The sequence below is a fragment of the Micromys minutus genome (genome assembly GCF_963924665.1).
Source record: "Micromys minutus genome assembly, chromosome: 30".
Lineage (NCBI taxonomy): Eukaryota > Metazoa > Chordata > Mammalia > Rodentia > Muridae > Micromys > Micromys minutus.
In genome coordinates this window covers 18,294,143-18,310,812 of record NC_137965.1, presented here as the reverse complement: position 1 = coordinate 18,310,812, position 16,670 = coordinate 18,294,143, and the positions used below count along the sequence as shown (strand labels likewise).

General features: G+C 46.1%; 1 protein-coding gene across 2 annotated transcripts in view; it reads right to left on the bottom strand.

The window, feature by feature from the left end:
• The window catches only part of ZDHHC14 (zDHHC palmitoyltransferase 14), a 232,857-nt gene that overhangs the window by 85,701 nt on the left and 130,486 nt on the right, over nt 1–16,670 (bottom strand). For both annotated transcript variants that reach the window (XM_080941504.1, XM_080941505.1), the window contains exon 2: nt 3,897–4,057. In XM_080941504.1, coding sequence (XP_080797630.1) covers nt 3,897–4,057 — 161 coding nt within the window. The remainder of the gene's footprint in view (nt 1–3,896; nt 4,058–16,670) is intronic.

Sequence of the window (16,670 nt, the reverse complement as noted above, 5' to 3'; positions counted from 1 at the left end):
AAGAAGGAAAAAGAAAACAAAGCGGAGAACTTTAAAAATAGACGGGTAAACATAACATCTGCTGAGCGCTGGAGTCTTGGCAAGTACCTCACAAGACACATGTCATTGTCCCCATTGTATAGACGAAACCTGGGGGCTGAGAAAGTATGCCCTGGTCTAAAGTCACATATCCAGGGAATGTGCAAGCCAGAGTACAACCCACACGCCAGTGGCTTCTTCTTCCCTCTCTATATTCTCTCCTCGTTCCCTTAAGAGAAAAAAAAATCACACGGCTGAAGTGTAATTTACAAGCTACAACAGTGACCCACTGAAGTGTGGAACCCATAATTCCTAGTGGATTTACCGCATTGTGCGGTCATCCCCTCAACCTAATTTTAGGCTGGATTTGTCACCTCCGCCTTCCACTTTATGGCAGATATAATTCACCTGCACTCTTACCCCACCCCAGGGTCTTACTGTCCTGTTTTCTGTCTCTAGGTATTTGTCTTTTAGTCTTTATGATGTAAATGGAGTCTGGTATGTCTAGCTACTTTCACTTAGCACTGTGCTCTTGGTAATGTGTGACTTTTTTTTTAGAAATGCTAATAGGATTCTATTGGGTAGAAAAACAAGACAATAGTTATCAAATCACCCACTGATGGACCTGTGAGTTCTGCTCAGTTTTTGGTCCCCAGCTATGACAAGTCTTTATGAAGAAATGGATCCTATTATTCGGGTAGAATATATACTTAGGGGTGGAATCTCTGGGTCATGAGGTAACTGTGCTCAGCTTTTTCGAGATTTTTGAGGAACTGATTTTCACAGCATCACCACTGGCAATGAGTAAGCATTTTAGGTTTTCCACATCTGTACTTTGTTTTTGTTTTTTAATCAAGGTTATCCCAGGGGTGGGAATTGTAGGTATGTCATTGTCATTTTGAGTCACATCGACCTAATGACAGAGGGTGTTAAGATTCTTTTCCTGAATTCCCAGCTCATCATGCATCATCTGTGGAAATGCGTCTGCTCCTGATTTTAACAATTCCTTTTCGTTTGTCTGTCTATCTGTCTGATCAGTAAATGAAAACATGCAAATTTTGTTGATCTTTTCAAAGAACTGATGTCAAGCCTTGTTGATATCATTCTGCATTTTCCTCTATTCTATTTTATGGTCTAAACTTTATGACCAACCTTCACCCCCATGCTACTTACTTTGAGTTTAGTTTGCTCTGCCGTTTTAGTTTAAGATAAAAACTTGCTTATTGATATTTGGGACACTCTACTTGGAATTGAGGCCATTCTTCTGAGGGAAATGGTAGTGTTCCTGGCTTAGCAGGTCCTGGCAGAATTTCCTCACCTTTACCTTCAGCTCTGGGGCCCTGAGACAGAAGCATGTGACAAGAATGCCACAAATACTCCCACAAATACCCCGACTTTACCCAGCCTGCTCGAAGCCCGGTGAACTCCAATGGCTGTTTCTGGTAAGTCTGTTCAGCTTCCTAGTTGGTTATCTTCCCCCCAGGAGAAATCAAGTCTCTTCCTCAGTCTCCCTCTCATACAGTCTATGCTTTCAGGGTCATGGGTCAGAGTTCACTTAAAAGATACTTGAGCCTCAACATACCGCACCTCTGAGAGTCTGCGTTTAAAGCAGAGAAATCCAACCTCATTCCTGATGCAGCCGGAGTACACAAGGAAGGCAGGACACCCAACCCTCACTGCTCTGGAAGAGACTCTTGCAGGGCCTCTGGGGACCACAGTACACTCTGTGTCACCTTCTGTGGCTTTGCACCAAGCAGAGGATTTTTCCAGATGCATGCTGATGTGAAATGGCCCAGTCTACAGATCCAGTCTTCTCCTGATGAGAACTGGTCCCACTTCCTCCTCTCCTCCAGATACAGGAAGGAGAGGGAACTAGGAGCAGGAACCTGGAGACCTGGCTCCAACTCTGCACTTCCTCTTACTGAAGTCCCTCTTTGACTGGTACGACCTCCCTCCCCATTTGTAAAAGAGAGTAATATGAATTTAATTGGTACGGAGTTACGGTTAAACGTAAGTTCAATGATAGCCACTATATGCCTAAAAATAACCAACGTGCTATAAAATAAAGGCTTTCAATAATCAATGCTAGAACCCCCTGTCCAGACACGGGGAATAACGAAGGGTGCTCGCCCCCCCCCCCCCCGCAATCCCCCCAGTCCTCCCCATTTCCTCCTTTCCCTGCTCCAAAAACAAGATGGCCCCAGAGCAGCAGAAGGCACCTCCTCCTCCCAGTGCTGAAGACTGCCTCCCTTCATGAGGGCCATGAAAGTGAGGAGAGGCATGAAGGGTGGAGCAAAGGCTGAGAGGACCACACAGCTCTGCTTCAACCTTGGGAAATGAAAGAACATTTCTAGCCCTGGCCACACCTGTATCTGCTTGTGCCATTGTAAAGCAAGCAAGCCTCTGCCATTTGGGGGATGGGGGGAATCATGCAGGGAACCAGGAGAGAAATCCCTGCTGGGTTTCTCCAGCCCTATTCTGTAGTTCACTTTGAGACACCACAGGCCAACTGCTAGTCCTGTGAAGCTTACTGGTGCGCTCTAGCAAAACGAGACGTCCACGAGACACACCAAGCATTTAGCTAGGAAAGGTTCTCGGTTCAAGCTAGATTTCTGTAAACTTGAACCTCAGGCTTCAGTTTCTAAGGAAAATAAAGGTATTTATTTCAGCACACACTACAGGTACATATTGCCATGGCGTGTAAATGAAAGAAATGCCGGATCCTAAGCTGTATAAATAAGATACTACTTTGCTTTGTATGGTGGCTTAACATTGATCATCAACTTGACAGGGTCTAGGATTACTTAGGAGACAAGTCTTTGGTACTGTCTGAAGGAATCTTCCTGGGTGGATTAACTGTGGTAGAAAGACCGCACCCCCTTAGCACTATATGGTGCTGCTCTGTGGGCTGGGGCTTAGGACTGACTGTATGAATTAGAGAAAGTGAGTTCAATACCAGCATTCATCTCTCTGTTTCCCAAGTCTGATCTACGACCAGTCGCCTCAGGCTCCTGCCTCTATGATGGATGGACCCTTTGTTGGCTAGTCTTAGATCAACTGGACACACAATCCAGAGGTATCTGAAAGGAGGGATTATTAATTAAGAAGATGCCTCCTTAAGATCCAACCATTGGGCATTTTTAAAATTAGTGATCAATGGGGGAGGGCCCAGTCCATTGTAGGTGGTTCATCCCTGGGCTGGTGGTCCTAGGTTCTGTGAGAAAGCAGGCTGAGTAAGCCATGGGGAGCAAGCTAATAAACAGCACCTCTCTATGGCCTCTGCATCAGCGTCTGCCTCAAGGTTCCTGCCCTGTTTGAGTTCGGGTCCTGACTTCCTTTGATGATGAACAGCAATGCGGAAGTGTAAGCTGAATAAACCCTTTCCTTCCCAATTTGGGTTTTGGTCATGGCGTTAGCTGCAACAATAGAAATTCGAACTAAGACAACCCTCAAACAGTCAAAGGAAACCCCTCCTTCTTTAAATTCCTTTGACAGATATTTTGTTGCAACAATGAGAAAAGTAGCCAATGTACTTAACTTTTGTTATGGAAACTAGGGAAGTTGCCATGACCTGCAGAGAAACCATGACCACAATCGGATGCTCAAGTTTCAGAGAAACATCTGGAAACCTTTCTTGCTGGGGGCCTTCTTGCATGGTGGCACAGCTCTTGCCTTAGCACTATGGTGCCCCCAGTCTTACCTCAGCCACATCCCAACCTTCTACTTAATGTCATCTCTTATGACTCCTTCCTTCCAGGCCCATAGTCACGCCAGCCAGCGCCATACCATACCCGCTGCAGGAGCACCCCAGCCTGTCCCGGACTGGAGCTGGCATTGGTGGGGCATGGCCGAAGGCTAAAAGCAGAGCTTCAGGTTACCTATTTGCCTTTCTAGATCAGCGGCTTCATCCGGAGTGGCTCGAGGGAGGACTCCCGGGTCACTGAAGCTGGTCCGAAGCAGAGTCCCCATCACAAAGAAGAACAGGATGCCACCGACCACAGGGATGGCAGGGGTGATTTTCTCGGCGAGGTACCGACAGCTGGCAGTGAGGAGGGAAGGGAGAAATGAGTTACAATGTTAGGATCGACAGTCAGAGGAGGGAGACCCATTTCTGTTTCATCTCATCTGTGCTGAGAATGTCTGGGTAGGGGAATGGGGCTCAGTCCAAGGCACTTGTCTGACAAGCGTGAGAATTCAGTTCTGATCCCCAGAATTCACACAGTAGCACGTTTGTAACCCCAGAACTCTTATAGAGACAAGAAGGGAGACTGAGACAGGAGAAGTCCCAGAAAGCTCACTTTTCATTCCTGAACTAATAAAGAGGCCTTGCCTCAAATAAAGTGAACAGCGTGAAATAAAACCCCAGGCTGTCTTTCTGAGGTCTCCACACGTGTGTGCACTGTGGCATGTGCATATTCATGTTCTCACACACACATACCCACAGAAGAGATGAATTAGAATTTTAAGGAAGAAAATGTAGATCTGGAGTGGTCTGTAGTGCTTTCTGTAGCAACTTCCCCCTCCCTTCAACCATGACAGCTCAAGCCCCATAAGAGAGATACTAGCTGACCAGAAAAAAAAAAAAAAAAAAAAAAAAATCCTGCTTGTATAATATAAAAGAATGTCTGGAGTTTGCATTGTAAACACTCATGGTCCACAGCCCCGTCCCTCTCTGGAAACACAGAAGATGATGCCGGTTTAGAGACACCTCTATTAAACCCATCAGGGTCAAACAGACTCAGGAATTTTCGACCAGCATCACATTCACTTGCAAAAATGAACGAATCATTTGTCAATATTGTGGGGGCAGTTTGTCCAAAAAGAGGGTGCTACACCATGGAAATGAACATGCACGGGAGTTTCCGAAGGGCAGGAAAGGAGACTCATGGGCTCAGCAACACCAGTCTGGATGTTCCTAGGAAGCATCTGCATGATCAATCCATGAGCGTGTCCAGTCCAGCTCCAGTTATTTCTGTGTTGTTTGTCTTTAAGAGACGGGTTTTGTTTTCCTTGGTTCCTCAATCTGGGCTCCACAACCTGGACCACATTCGTCCTCCCTGTTTTAGCTTTCCAGGCAGTTGGGACAACCCATGCTCATCAAGCACCCTTCAAGCCTTAATTCTGTGACGTCCTGCTCGCTGTTGGACAGCTGAGCATATGCTACAGGCTGGAGGCAGCAGAGGAAGAGTGACTTGGGCAGACTAAAATTTGTGCCCGAGACCCAGCACCTGACTGTTGGGATTCTGTAAACCCTACCCCTCAGTTACCTAGCAACAGCCAGGTAAACCCCACCCCTCAGTTACCTGGCAATAGCCAGGTATGCTCCACTCCAGTTACCTGACACTATAAAAGGGGCTGCTTTCCCCCTCCTCTCTCTCTTGCCCTCCTCTCTCTTGCTCTCCCCCTTGCCCCTCCTCTCCCCCTTCACTTCCTCCCCTCCATATGCTCATGGCCTGCCTCTACTCCTCTACTCCTCTCTTCTCTCTTTCTGCCTCTACTACCCTCTTAACTCCCCCATGACCCGAATTAACTCTATTCTGTACAATACCATCAAGTGGATGATCCCTTAGGGGGGGAGGGATTCCCAACATAGGCTTCCCAGAGGCATCTCCTTGTCCCCAGGCCTTACTGCACGCACCTCCATGGGCCATATCCCCACCCCCACTCTGTTCACCCTTTTTCTAATATTGGTGCCGAAACCTGGGACGTCATCTTTTAACCACGCTGACCCTTGACTCCTTACTATGGTGTGGTGTGGCGTAGCTGGGTAGGTCTAAACATTGCGCCCTTGGCCTGCTGACATGGAACCTTGGTATTACAGAGGTGATGATTGGAAGAGGAAAGCGCTCAGTGCCTAACTTGGCGACCATTGGTCTCTTCTGGCCGAGTTAAATGTTGTCATGGGTGTGGAAGAAATGCAGATGCCACCGTGGATCACAGTGCTTGGTGGGAGAGGACTCCTAGCTGGTCCTCGGAAGCAGAGTCTGGGCTGTTTAGCCAGAGGAGAAAGAAGCAAGCTCTGCTGGGAACAAGATGTGGATGGGGGTGTGGCTCCCATCTGGGGACTAGCACTCTACTGTGTGTGAGGGCCTCTGATAGGATTCCCAAGGAAGACTGCTAAGAGCTGGCTCTTAAGGGCCACATGATAGGAACCCCTTTGCTGAAGGAGCAAAGGCTTTTCAGAATCTCCTGCCCTGAAGAAGCCCAGAGACGCCCCATGACTTTAGGAGGGTGGCGGGATGGTCCCATATGTAGTAATGGGGGCTGATTCCCTGCTGGCCACATCGGCTTGTCTTTAAGAAAGCCATCTGGAGCATTTCCAGCATTTCCTGTGAACGCCCTTACCAACTCTGATGCAGAAACAGAGCAAAGCAAAACCACAACCCAAAACAGTGCTATGTCACACCCAGCATGGTTGACATCCAGTTGTGATGTTTCTTCATAGGATTCAAAACAACCAAAAACCAGACCAACTCCAGGCAGCTATAAGTATCCTCAGAGGGTGTCATAGAAAGTGAACTTGGCAGGAAGAGTGTGGGCATACAAAGGACTTTGCTTAGAAAAAAAAATCTAAGAAATGCTGACCTGAATGGGGTGACTGTGCCCCCAAAGTCAGAATGTCAGAAACATAATCTCTGGAATATAAAAGAAGTGCCACTTGCTTGGTTGTAGGGTCCCTCAGTCCTTAAGTATTTAACTGGAGGGTGATACCTTTGGAGTGGGAGGTGAGAGTATTTTAGTTTCCTTTTTTTGTGTTGCTGTGATCAAAATACCCCAACTCAACAACTAAACAAGAAAGGGTTTATTTGGCTCACCATTGCAAATTGCTGTCAATCGTGATGGGGACATGAAGGTGACAGGAATTTGAAACAATTAGTCCTATTACATCCATAGTCAAACTTGGACAGAAAAGAATTAACAAAAGCTGCTGATAGGACACGCCCACATTCAGGGCATGTCTTCCCGCTTCAATTAATCCAATTAAGAAATCCCTTCTGGGCAACAGGCATGTCCATGGGCCAACTTTATCTAGACAATGTCTCACTGGGACTCTTTTTCCAGTAGAATGTACATTGTGTCAAGTCAGCAATCAAATCCAGCCACCACAGGGGGCATGTTTAATGTGTCCACGGGTCCACAAGGCACCTAAACTCAATTAATTACTTTAAGTCCAGACCTTAGACTGTGACAAGGACTTGGGAATAATAAAGAAGGGACTTGGATCTTGGAGCTCATTAAGAGCATGTTTCATATGCAGATGTTGGCTTTGTTTCTTTTATTGTCATTTAGAAAGCAACCTTGTGGCAAGTTTAGCCTTGAAAATGTGCCAGTATGTGACCACTAGAAATAAAGCCTCCATGGTAAATCCATCCAAAGCAGACCAGTGTTAAACCTGCCAACGTTGACTGCGTGTGTCCGTTATGTGAGAGGTCCGTGCTCTTAGGAATGTATGCTGCCATGTTCAGGAGTAAGGTATCATGAGGTACGAGTCTTCTTCCAAATAGTTTAGGGAAAGTATGGCATATGGAGGTAAAGTGGGATGAACATTTAGAGGTGAATTTGGGTAAAAGATGGATATATGTTATTATTCTTATGGTTGCAGTGACTAGTTTGCCCTTCTGTGTGGCTTCCTCAGAGAAGACGGGGAGAGAATATTCCATAGCTCACTGAACTACTGTGTGTCAGGTATACACTCTGAAAGAATTTGCCAGGCCCTTTGGGCTTCTCCATGCTCTGATGCTCTAGGAGATGAGGTCTTTAAGTCAGCTCAGCTTTATGAAATAGCACCTGGTAACAGCTGTCCTCTTTCACCTCTGATTGACTAAGGACAGTGCTAAGTTCTCTTGGGGAGTCCCCATAACCCCCTTTATCAAAACCCCATGCTTCTAAACAATGGCATCTGTGCCCAGAAAGACAGCTTCAGACTGAAGTTCAGAAGAAACTGAGAGCATCTCTAGTCCTGGTAATGAGAACCAGTAAAACCGACTGTGCCTTGGGTTGTGACTGTGAATGTGGCACTCCAGGAGGAATAAGGCTGGGTGGGCCGCTTGCCAACCCACATGGGTTCAACAGCCAAACAAGATGAGCAGCTTAGAGATTCTCAATCCAAGCTCAGACCCCTTGGAAACAAACAGCTCCTCCCCATTCTGAGCAACAGTGCCCTGGGCTCCGCTGAGCACCATCTGCGGTGTACAGCCTCTGTCCCTGAGGGCCGGGATTTCAGACAAGATGTTGATATGGTTGCCAGAGACATAAACACCAGTTGGAGTCCTATTTCTGTCTCCGGAATTGTGACCTACATACAGCCCAGGGCAGCACGGGGAACAGGAGACAGGCATCTTCGTCTTCATAAAGCTCGACTGGAAAATGACAGGAGGAGACGGGGTGGGGAGTGGGGGGGGGGGTGGAAAGACTCTGAAAGCATTCGGGATTTTATGGAACATAAAAGATGTTAGCTAATTTGGCACCAGACAAAACAAATACTAAAAAGGATGGGATGCCTTCACTCTAGTCATGAACAGCAGGGCGAGCTGTCTGACTCCTGCTGTGATGACACAGGTACACAAGTACCCATGTGCAAAGTGTCACTGTGTACGCTGTAGGGAAGGAAAGGACGCCGGGAACAGGTAGAAGGGTGTTTGCATTGCCACCAAGTTATACAGCTCTTTTCCCTGTTACAGAGCGAGTTTGGATTTTTGGTTGTGAGCCCAGCCTTTAATGGCCGAGCCATCTCTCCAACCCTCCAATAGCAATTTTAACAACTATTCAGGGGAAAATATTAGTGTGTGTTTTGATGTTTATACATGGAAAATGGAGCCATCTCCTGGGTGTGATATTATTGGAGACCATGAAATCAGGGGATTTTTTTTTCCATTAAAAGTACATTGCCAGGGGCTGTGGAAATAGCTCCTGTATGTGAAGGCCTGAGGTGGGACCTCCCCACACCAGATAGAGCTGAGTCACTGTAGCTCACAACTGTAATTCCAGTGGTCCTAAGGTGATAGGGAGGTAGAGACAGAAAGAACCCCCATCTGTGAGGCTCCCAGGCCAGCTATACCGGCCTATAAGAGACTCCGTCTCAAACAAGATAGACCAGTGCTTGAGATTGACCTCTGGCTTCCACATGCATCACATGGATAGCATGCATGCCAGCATTTATATCATATTTTATATGCACATGATCAAATGACTACATAGAATCCTATATTTATGCATACATATACACACAGATACATATATATGTATATATGTGTGTGTATGTGTGTGTGTGTGTGTGTATATATATATATATCATTCCCATAGAGATAAAGTGATTCTCTTTACATCCAGATGTAAATTTATTTTTGCCATTGGCTACTAATATCCTGGAAAGACTGAATATTTCTGTTTAGATATTGGCTCAACGGGATAGAGAATCTGACGTACACATAATCCCTTGGCTGAAAACCTTGAGACTAGTTTCTTCGACATTTCAAACATAAAAACTGGATTTCGTTATTGAGCAACAAGGTCCCTGCTTTTTCCGCAAGTCAGGTTTGGAGAGAAGATTAGCTCTGCTTAAGAGAAACAAAATACAACAAGACAATGGAACACTAACACGGCACAGTGACTATGACGGCTGTGAGACAGAAGACCCTTCCAGTCTTAACACACTCATTTTAATTTTTTGTCTGCAGATGCATGTGCCAAGAGTTCCTATTAATAGGAGTTCCTGACTCCTAACTAACAAGAACTGGACTTCATTTGCTAGTTCTGTTTTTCTGTGCAGAGAAAGCGTCAAGAAAGCGTCAGCCTCAGCATCAACGCCTTTCAGACACAGACTGAATGGGCATGCGTTTATTATTCTGCAGGGAGAGAGAGTGGCCTTGATCCACAGACTCTGAACTCAACTGGGCTTCCAGGTTTTAAAAAAAAAAAATCACAGAGTAAATTATTATTTCAAACCTCTGCTCTTCGATCATGGTGCATTTCAATAATAAGTAGTTAAGACAAACAATACATGAAATCCAATCATCTGAGCCAATGACTCACATGTCTGAAATAATAACAGAGCACCATCAAGATGAGGTTGGAAGGGATGTAATAAAAATAATTTTTTTCTCCTTTCCCTATGAGTCACTGTGAAATAAATGGTGCTTCCCCCTACCCCCAACAGGCAGGGACACAAGTGTGGCTTGTGGTTTGCTGTTTAATCACCGTACTTAGAAAGGCATTTACCACCCTCAGCCAAATAGGCACATTAGTGAGTGACAAACAGAGAAGAGAGGCACCAGAAAGAACATCCACTCTGCTTCAGAACAGAAGAAACAGATGTTTCTGTCCTGTGTATGTCTCTGTGTGTATATTTCTGCATGTGCACGCACACGCATGTTTGTGCGTGCGCATATATGTACATGTGCAGATCAGAGGTTGACACTGTGCCTTTCTCAATGGTTCACAATCTTGTTCTTTGAAACAGGTTGTGGAGGTTTGAATAGGTTTGGCCCCATAGACTCACGTGTTTGAAATGCTAGAAAGTGTGGCCTTGGTGGAGAAAGTGTGTCACTGTGCGGGTGGGCTTTGAGGTCTCCTATGCTCAAGCTCCACCGTGTGGAATCCAGTTTTCTCCTTCTGCCTTCAGATCAAGATGTTGAACTCTCTGCTCCTCCAGCACTATGACTGCCTGGATGCTGCCATGCTTCCTACTGTGGATGACAATGGACTGAACCTCCGAAACTGTAAGCCAGCCCCAGTTAAGTGTTTTCTTTATAAGAGTTGACTTGGTCATGGTGTCTCTTCACAGCAATAAAACCCTAACGAAGGTACTCAGTCTTCTATTGCATCTGAAGTCCACTAATTGGCTAGATTGGCTGGCTAGTGAGCCCTGTAGAATCATCTTATCTGTGTCACACCCCTGATGCCAGGGTAGCAGACAGATATGGAGTAGCTGTCTTGTATGTGGATGTTAGAAATCTTGATTGTGAAGGAAATACTTCACAAACTGAGCCATCTCCCCAGGTCCCTAGTAGATCATTTCATAAAGTTCCCAGCATTTCTCTGAGGTGACAGTATTGGGGAAGATCCATTCTCAGGAGCTAGGCTAACTAGTCTAGATGCCCAGAAAGATGGCTGCCAAAGAGGGCACTTAAATAAGTGGACTCAGGGGACAAAAGAGAAAACCATGAGAACAGACAGCTGAGAGAACTCAAAGTCAGAGACAAGGGTGGCGATGAACCCCGTGCAACCCTGTGTGGACTCTCCCCAGACCTACCAAAGCACACTAACCTTTACTACAGTCTACCAATCTGCACCACAGGGTCCTTCTCTGTCCTATCTATCTATCTATCTATCTATCTATCTATCTATCTATCTATCTATCTATCTATCTACTATCTATCTACCTACCTACCTACCTACCTATCTATCTATCTATCTATCTATCTATCTATCTATCTATCTATCCATCCATCTATCCGTCTATCTATCTATCTATCCGTCTATCTATTTATTTATTTTGAGAACCGTAAGGTCAAGACCCCCATCATCAAAGAGAAGAAGCCACCAACAACTGGAGATGCAGAGTTTAAATGGGGTCAACTCAAACCCTGCTCCAGTGGCCTTCCTCCTGTGCCGGGCCTGGTGGGGAGCCACAGCCACCTTCATAGTCTCAGGACTCCTGTGGAAAGGGGGAGGTGTTCTCTCAGCACTGCGTCTACACACCTTCCAAGCATGCAGAAGAAGGGTCGTTATTTCTCACTTCCAGAAAGATCTACTTATGGATAGCAAACCTCAGTCTTGGATATTTCAGTTCACAGTCTGTGCATACAGCCCAATTTACCCACCTGCTATTAAGAATGGCAAAGGGTTGTTAGGGGGAACTGTGGTATTTAAATATTTTTGTTAAGTCATTTTGACTTACACTTAAGATTCTAGGAATCCAGAGGCTTCTGGGTAGTATGTAAATTACAATAATCAGAGGCATTTTTTATCTGTGTGGTATATGCCTAGATGTATAGGCATGACTGTGTATAGGCTCAACATACATGTGTGTGTGTGGGTGGGTGGGTACATGTGTGGGCTCAAGCACATGGAGGCCCGAGGTTGATGCTGGAATTATCCCGGCTCAGTCTTCTATCATGTTCATTGAGTTGGGGTGTGGGGTGGTGTCTCTCAAACCCAGAGCTTCCTGGTATGACTAGACTCATATGCATAGCTTCACTAGCCAGCTCCTGACGGGGATCCCTGGCCTCTGACTTCTGAGGCCAGAATTACAGGAAGGCTACCATGTCCGTCTAATGTTTCTGTAGGTACTGGGGTCTGAACTATGGTCTTACCTGCATGGTTATTGCTTTAACCACTGAGACATCAGCCCAGCCCTAAAGCCCCCCTCTCTCTCTCTCTCTCTCTCTCTCTCTCTGTGTGTGTGTGTGTGTGTGTGTGTGTTCGACTGAGTCCATCCTGAACTATTCCTTTAATGACATAACAGGGCTGTTTAGGCCCTGTACACTGGACAACCTTCACCACAGTTCTGTCTTTTCCAGATCACATGGGTGCTGGACTAACTGGGGGCAGTGTCTCTGCTACCTTCCTTTCAGTGTGCCCTGGCAGTGTAAGGATCGGCAACATGGTAACAGGCTGGTGCTGCCTGCTAGAGAGACCTTCCCATGCAGGCCCAGCATGGCCAATGTAGACCTCTGGGATTTTTTTTTCCTTGCTCTAGACTAAATCCTAAGGTTTGGTTGTCTGATATTTGAAAGCATATTCCACTTCCATTTTGGCAAATCTGCAGGGGGCTTCAGCTCTGCTCTGATTCCGTGTCTCATCGACCCCGGCACCACACGAGCTTTGAGATGCTTCATCAAGGGAAAAATGTGACAACGTGGTCATCACTTGGGGATCTTTATTTTACACTGCCCGAAAGAACTATGCTGTGCTAATTGAGACAGCAACTTAAAAATCCCTCACTGCTGTTGTACAGACATTAAAAACCAAATGAAATCAGCATATTCTCGTACTTGGATCCTGGCCCTCCTGAGTCTGTCTGCCCCAATGGTGTCTGGGCCTGAGTCGTCCTGCCTGGACGATCTTCCCAGGAGGGCTGCCGTAAGATGGATCACGACTCAGAACCAGGCGCTCTTAGAGTCCACAAAGCCCCCACTCCTACCACCCCACTGATGGCATCCTCCCCTCACCCCCTTTCCTGCTTGCTATGTTCTTGATTACTACAACTGACATGCCTTTTCTCGGGGGGCATCCATTTCGGCCTAGTTCTCCATTTTCCCAGATAACCACCCATCCAGAAACTCCTTCGGCCTCGCTGCTCCATAAAACTGTAAAACCTAAAACCCCAGCCCTGCTCTGATCACATCCATACACCCCCAACTCTTTTCAAACTTTCAATTCCCACAGTGCTGGTCCCTACGTGGCAGGCCATCTCTCAAGACTTATTTATTAACCGACTCTTCCCAGAAAGCAGCTCAGGGTCATGAGTTTGTCTGCTTGGTTCATAGGTATATGTAACCCCTGGGCCTAGAATCCAGCATACCATGGAGAAACTCTTTAGTAAGTATTTCTGAAGGTTATGGAAAATAAAATTAAAAAAAAAAAAACCAAAGAACAGAATTCAAAGTGGGGTCAAGATGCTTCAATTTTGTTTCACACACACATTGTTAATTTCTAGCTAGGAGAACATGCCCTAAAATAATTCCTCCTTCTTGTTGCCTAAAGGCATGAGTGTAATTTTTTTGTGCCTATGTACTTTCTCATAGTGCAACTGAAACATGGTTTATTTTTGCAGTTGAAAGAGATTATTAAACATAAGCATCAGTTTTTATAACGCTTTATTATTAACTGCATTAAAAAAAGAAATTGTCAAAATATTACAAATCTTCCCAGGCTCTAAAGAACTCAGCCGTCAGTAATGAAAATGCTTTTGGTGGTGAGTATGATCAAAATATATTACATGTAGATATAAAATATTCAAAGAGTAAATAAGAATTATATTAAAAAAAATAAAAATGTCTCAGTTGGTTCAGAAATTCCACGGGCTAAAGACTTCCGTGAGAGTGCTGTTCTAGGCAGACCTTCCTGTAATTTGGGGTGTGAAAAAAGCCGCCTTCCATATCAACCTTACATGTTTTCCTTCTAGGAATGACTAGAAGGAATTCTTTTGCTGGCCTTGTGGGTTTCTGTATCAACCTGGGCAGGTGCTGCCAGACTTTGCTTTTAGAGATGTGAACAATTATTTCTGGCTTCCTGATTTCCTGGTAGGAAGTAGGGGGAGGAGACAAGGAGGGAAAGGGGTGAGGAACAGAGGGAGAGAGGAAGGGAAGGGAGTAGGAAAGGCAGATGAGACCCAAACACACTAGACCCAAACTTCTCATTCCTCCCAAGCCCCCAGGAAACCCAGAGTCTCAGATTCCTGGAAGAGGATTCTCTTTCTCTTGGAGGGGGAGGCGTGGGGGCCTGAGTTCAAGAATTTCAGGGTAGGAGGGGAGGCCTCCAGCGACAGAGGGGATGAGAAGTTACAGCAGTCAATCAAGTCTTTCCACAGGGACAGTAATGGGGTTGAGTCCTAGTGAAAGTTGACAACCTCACCAATGAGCGTCGCTGGGGGAGCAAATTGTTCAACAGCAGTGCATTTTCAGTACAAAACAAATTTGCTTAATCACTATACCTTCTAGAAAACCCTCTGACAATGGCCCCAGCTTTCGTCAGACTGCACAAAGCTAATCACTGAGTCCCTCCTGTCCCAAGGTACACCAAGGATAGCAGGTCTCCATGTGTTGGGAGGTGGTTCAGTGTTCAGGGTGGATGCTTCTGATACCATCTAAGATGTAGCTGTTATTTGTGGGGCCGGCTTCCTTCTCCCACACAGACAGATTTCCCAGTCTTTGGCTTTCAGACCCTAGGATTTCCATGTCTTTTCCTTTGTGGGTTAAAGTGTTAAATACAACTTTGCATATATGTGGGGCTTCTGCTAAGGAACAGGCCCCCACTGCTCTCTACCCGGGTCCTACCACGCTCTCTAGAAGCATCATTCTGCACAGACTCTGAGCATAAGATAATACAAATTCTCACTCTTCTCTTCATTGGTCTCCCCATGGATGCTTACTGAACATACTTCATACCAACACGCTAGACCTGTGTTCCTCATTCTCAACCAGCTCATACCTCAGGATGCTAGGTCAGTGTGAGTCAGGCATCTCTGAAGGAACAGAGTTCGAGTATTCCCTGGCTCTGAAACTATACCTTCGAAGGGCTGTTCTACCTTTATCTTGTGCCAGCAGCTTCAGGGTGGTGGGAGGCATGGTAAGACCAGCGAGTCTCTTGAGTGAGGGCCCACTGTCATGGTTCCCTGGCTGCGAAGTGGCTTCCTTGGTCCGAGGCCATGCTGAAGGCATGAAGGCAGAGAAGCTATTCTGGATGGAGAATAATTTTGGCAGAAGCGTGGCATGCAGGAAAGGAAAGCCCGTAACCAGAACAAGTCTATTTCAGTAAGGAGAAAACAGCAGACCCAGGCTCATGACAGCTGTAAGTCAAACCTGCACTCCGTACCTTATACTGTGGCCACTAGGCAGGCACCCTAACAGGTTGGCCAAACTGAACTCAGTGGGATGTGCTGAACCCCAGGCCCCTGCTGTGAGAGGTGAACGGCATCCTAACACTAAGGTTATCAGGCAGCCATTGTTATGGGTGATGCTATGCACGTACTAGTAGATTCTGAGGCTATCTCTGCCTCTCCCCAAGGTTCTGTGACTCAGATGCCACATTTACCCCCATGCCTGGGGGAAAAAGGAAATCCTTTCTGCCTTCTGGCTAAGGGGAGAAGGGCCAAGTGTCCACTTCCTTCCCTGAGATTGATGAGGAATTATCAATTCGGTTTTTTAACATATCCATCATTCCAGACTCCTGTCACCGGCACATGGGAGCTTGGAAGGCAGCCAATTCAGCCATCAGCACAAACCAAAATTAAAACAAACAGTATATAACCTGTATACAAAAAGGCACTATGGTGCTGTGTGTGTGTATGTGTGTGTGTGTCCCCTGTGTGTGTGCTCATGTTCATACAGGTATGGGTAGATGTGTGTGAGTCTGGCTAAGCTGGAGAGAAAGAAACCCAGAAGCCATGGGCTACATGTTCCTTAGTGATGGATGGCCAGCAAGAGTCAGGATAAGCAGCCTAATATGGCCTGTGAAAAAGACAGCCAAGCTTCGAAAAAGCCAAGCTTCGAAAAAGACAGCCCTAGCGTCTACCCAGCATTACACAACGCACAAATATACAGGGTAGGCAATGGGAAATTTGAGGGAGGGGGCTCTGTACCTAAGAGGACGGATGCAGGGTATAAGGGAAAAGCCTTATTATATTCTCGTTCCTGCACTTCCAGGGATATCCTGGGTGTGAAACCCCTCAGGATGCCTAGGCTGCTGTGGTTCAAACTAATGAGGGAGTTACACCCACTCAGCAAAGATCAAGGGCACTTCCCTGGGCTCTGCTCCCTGCTTTCTTCTGATGAATAACAAATGCACTGTTTCTGTGTAACAGCAACTAGGTTTGATGAGTCCCCACCAACGAAGCTGAACACCGAGGGTAGAGTCAGATCTCATTATCTCAAAACACATTTATGGGGCTGGAGAGGTGGCTCAGTCACCAAGAGCACTTTCTCCTTTGC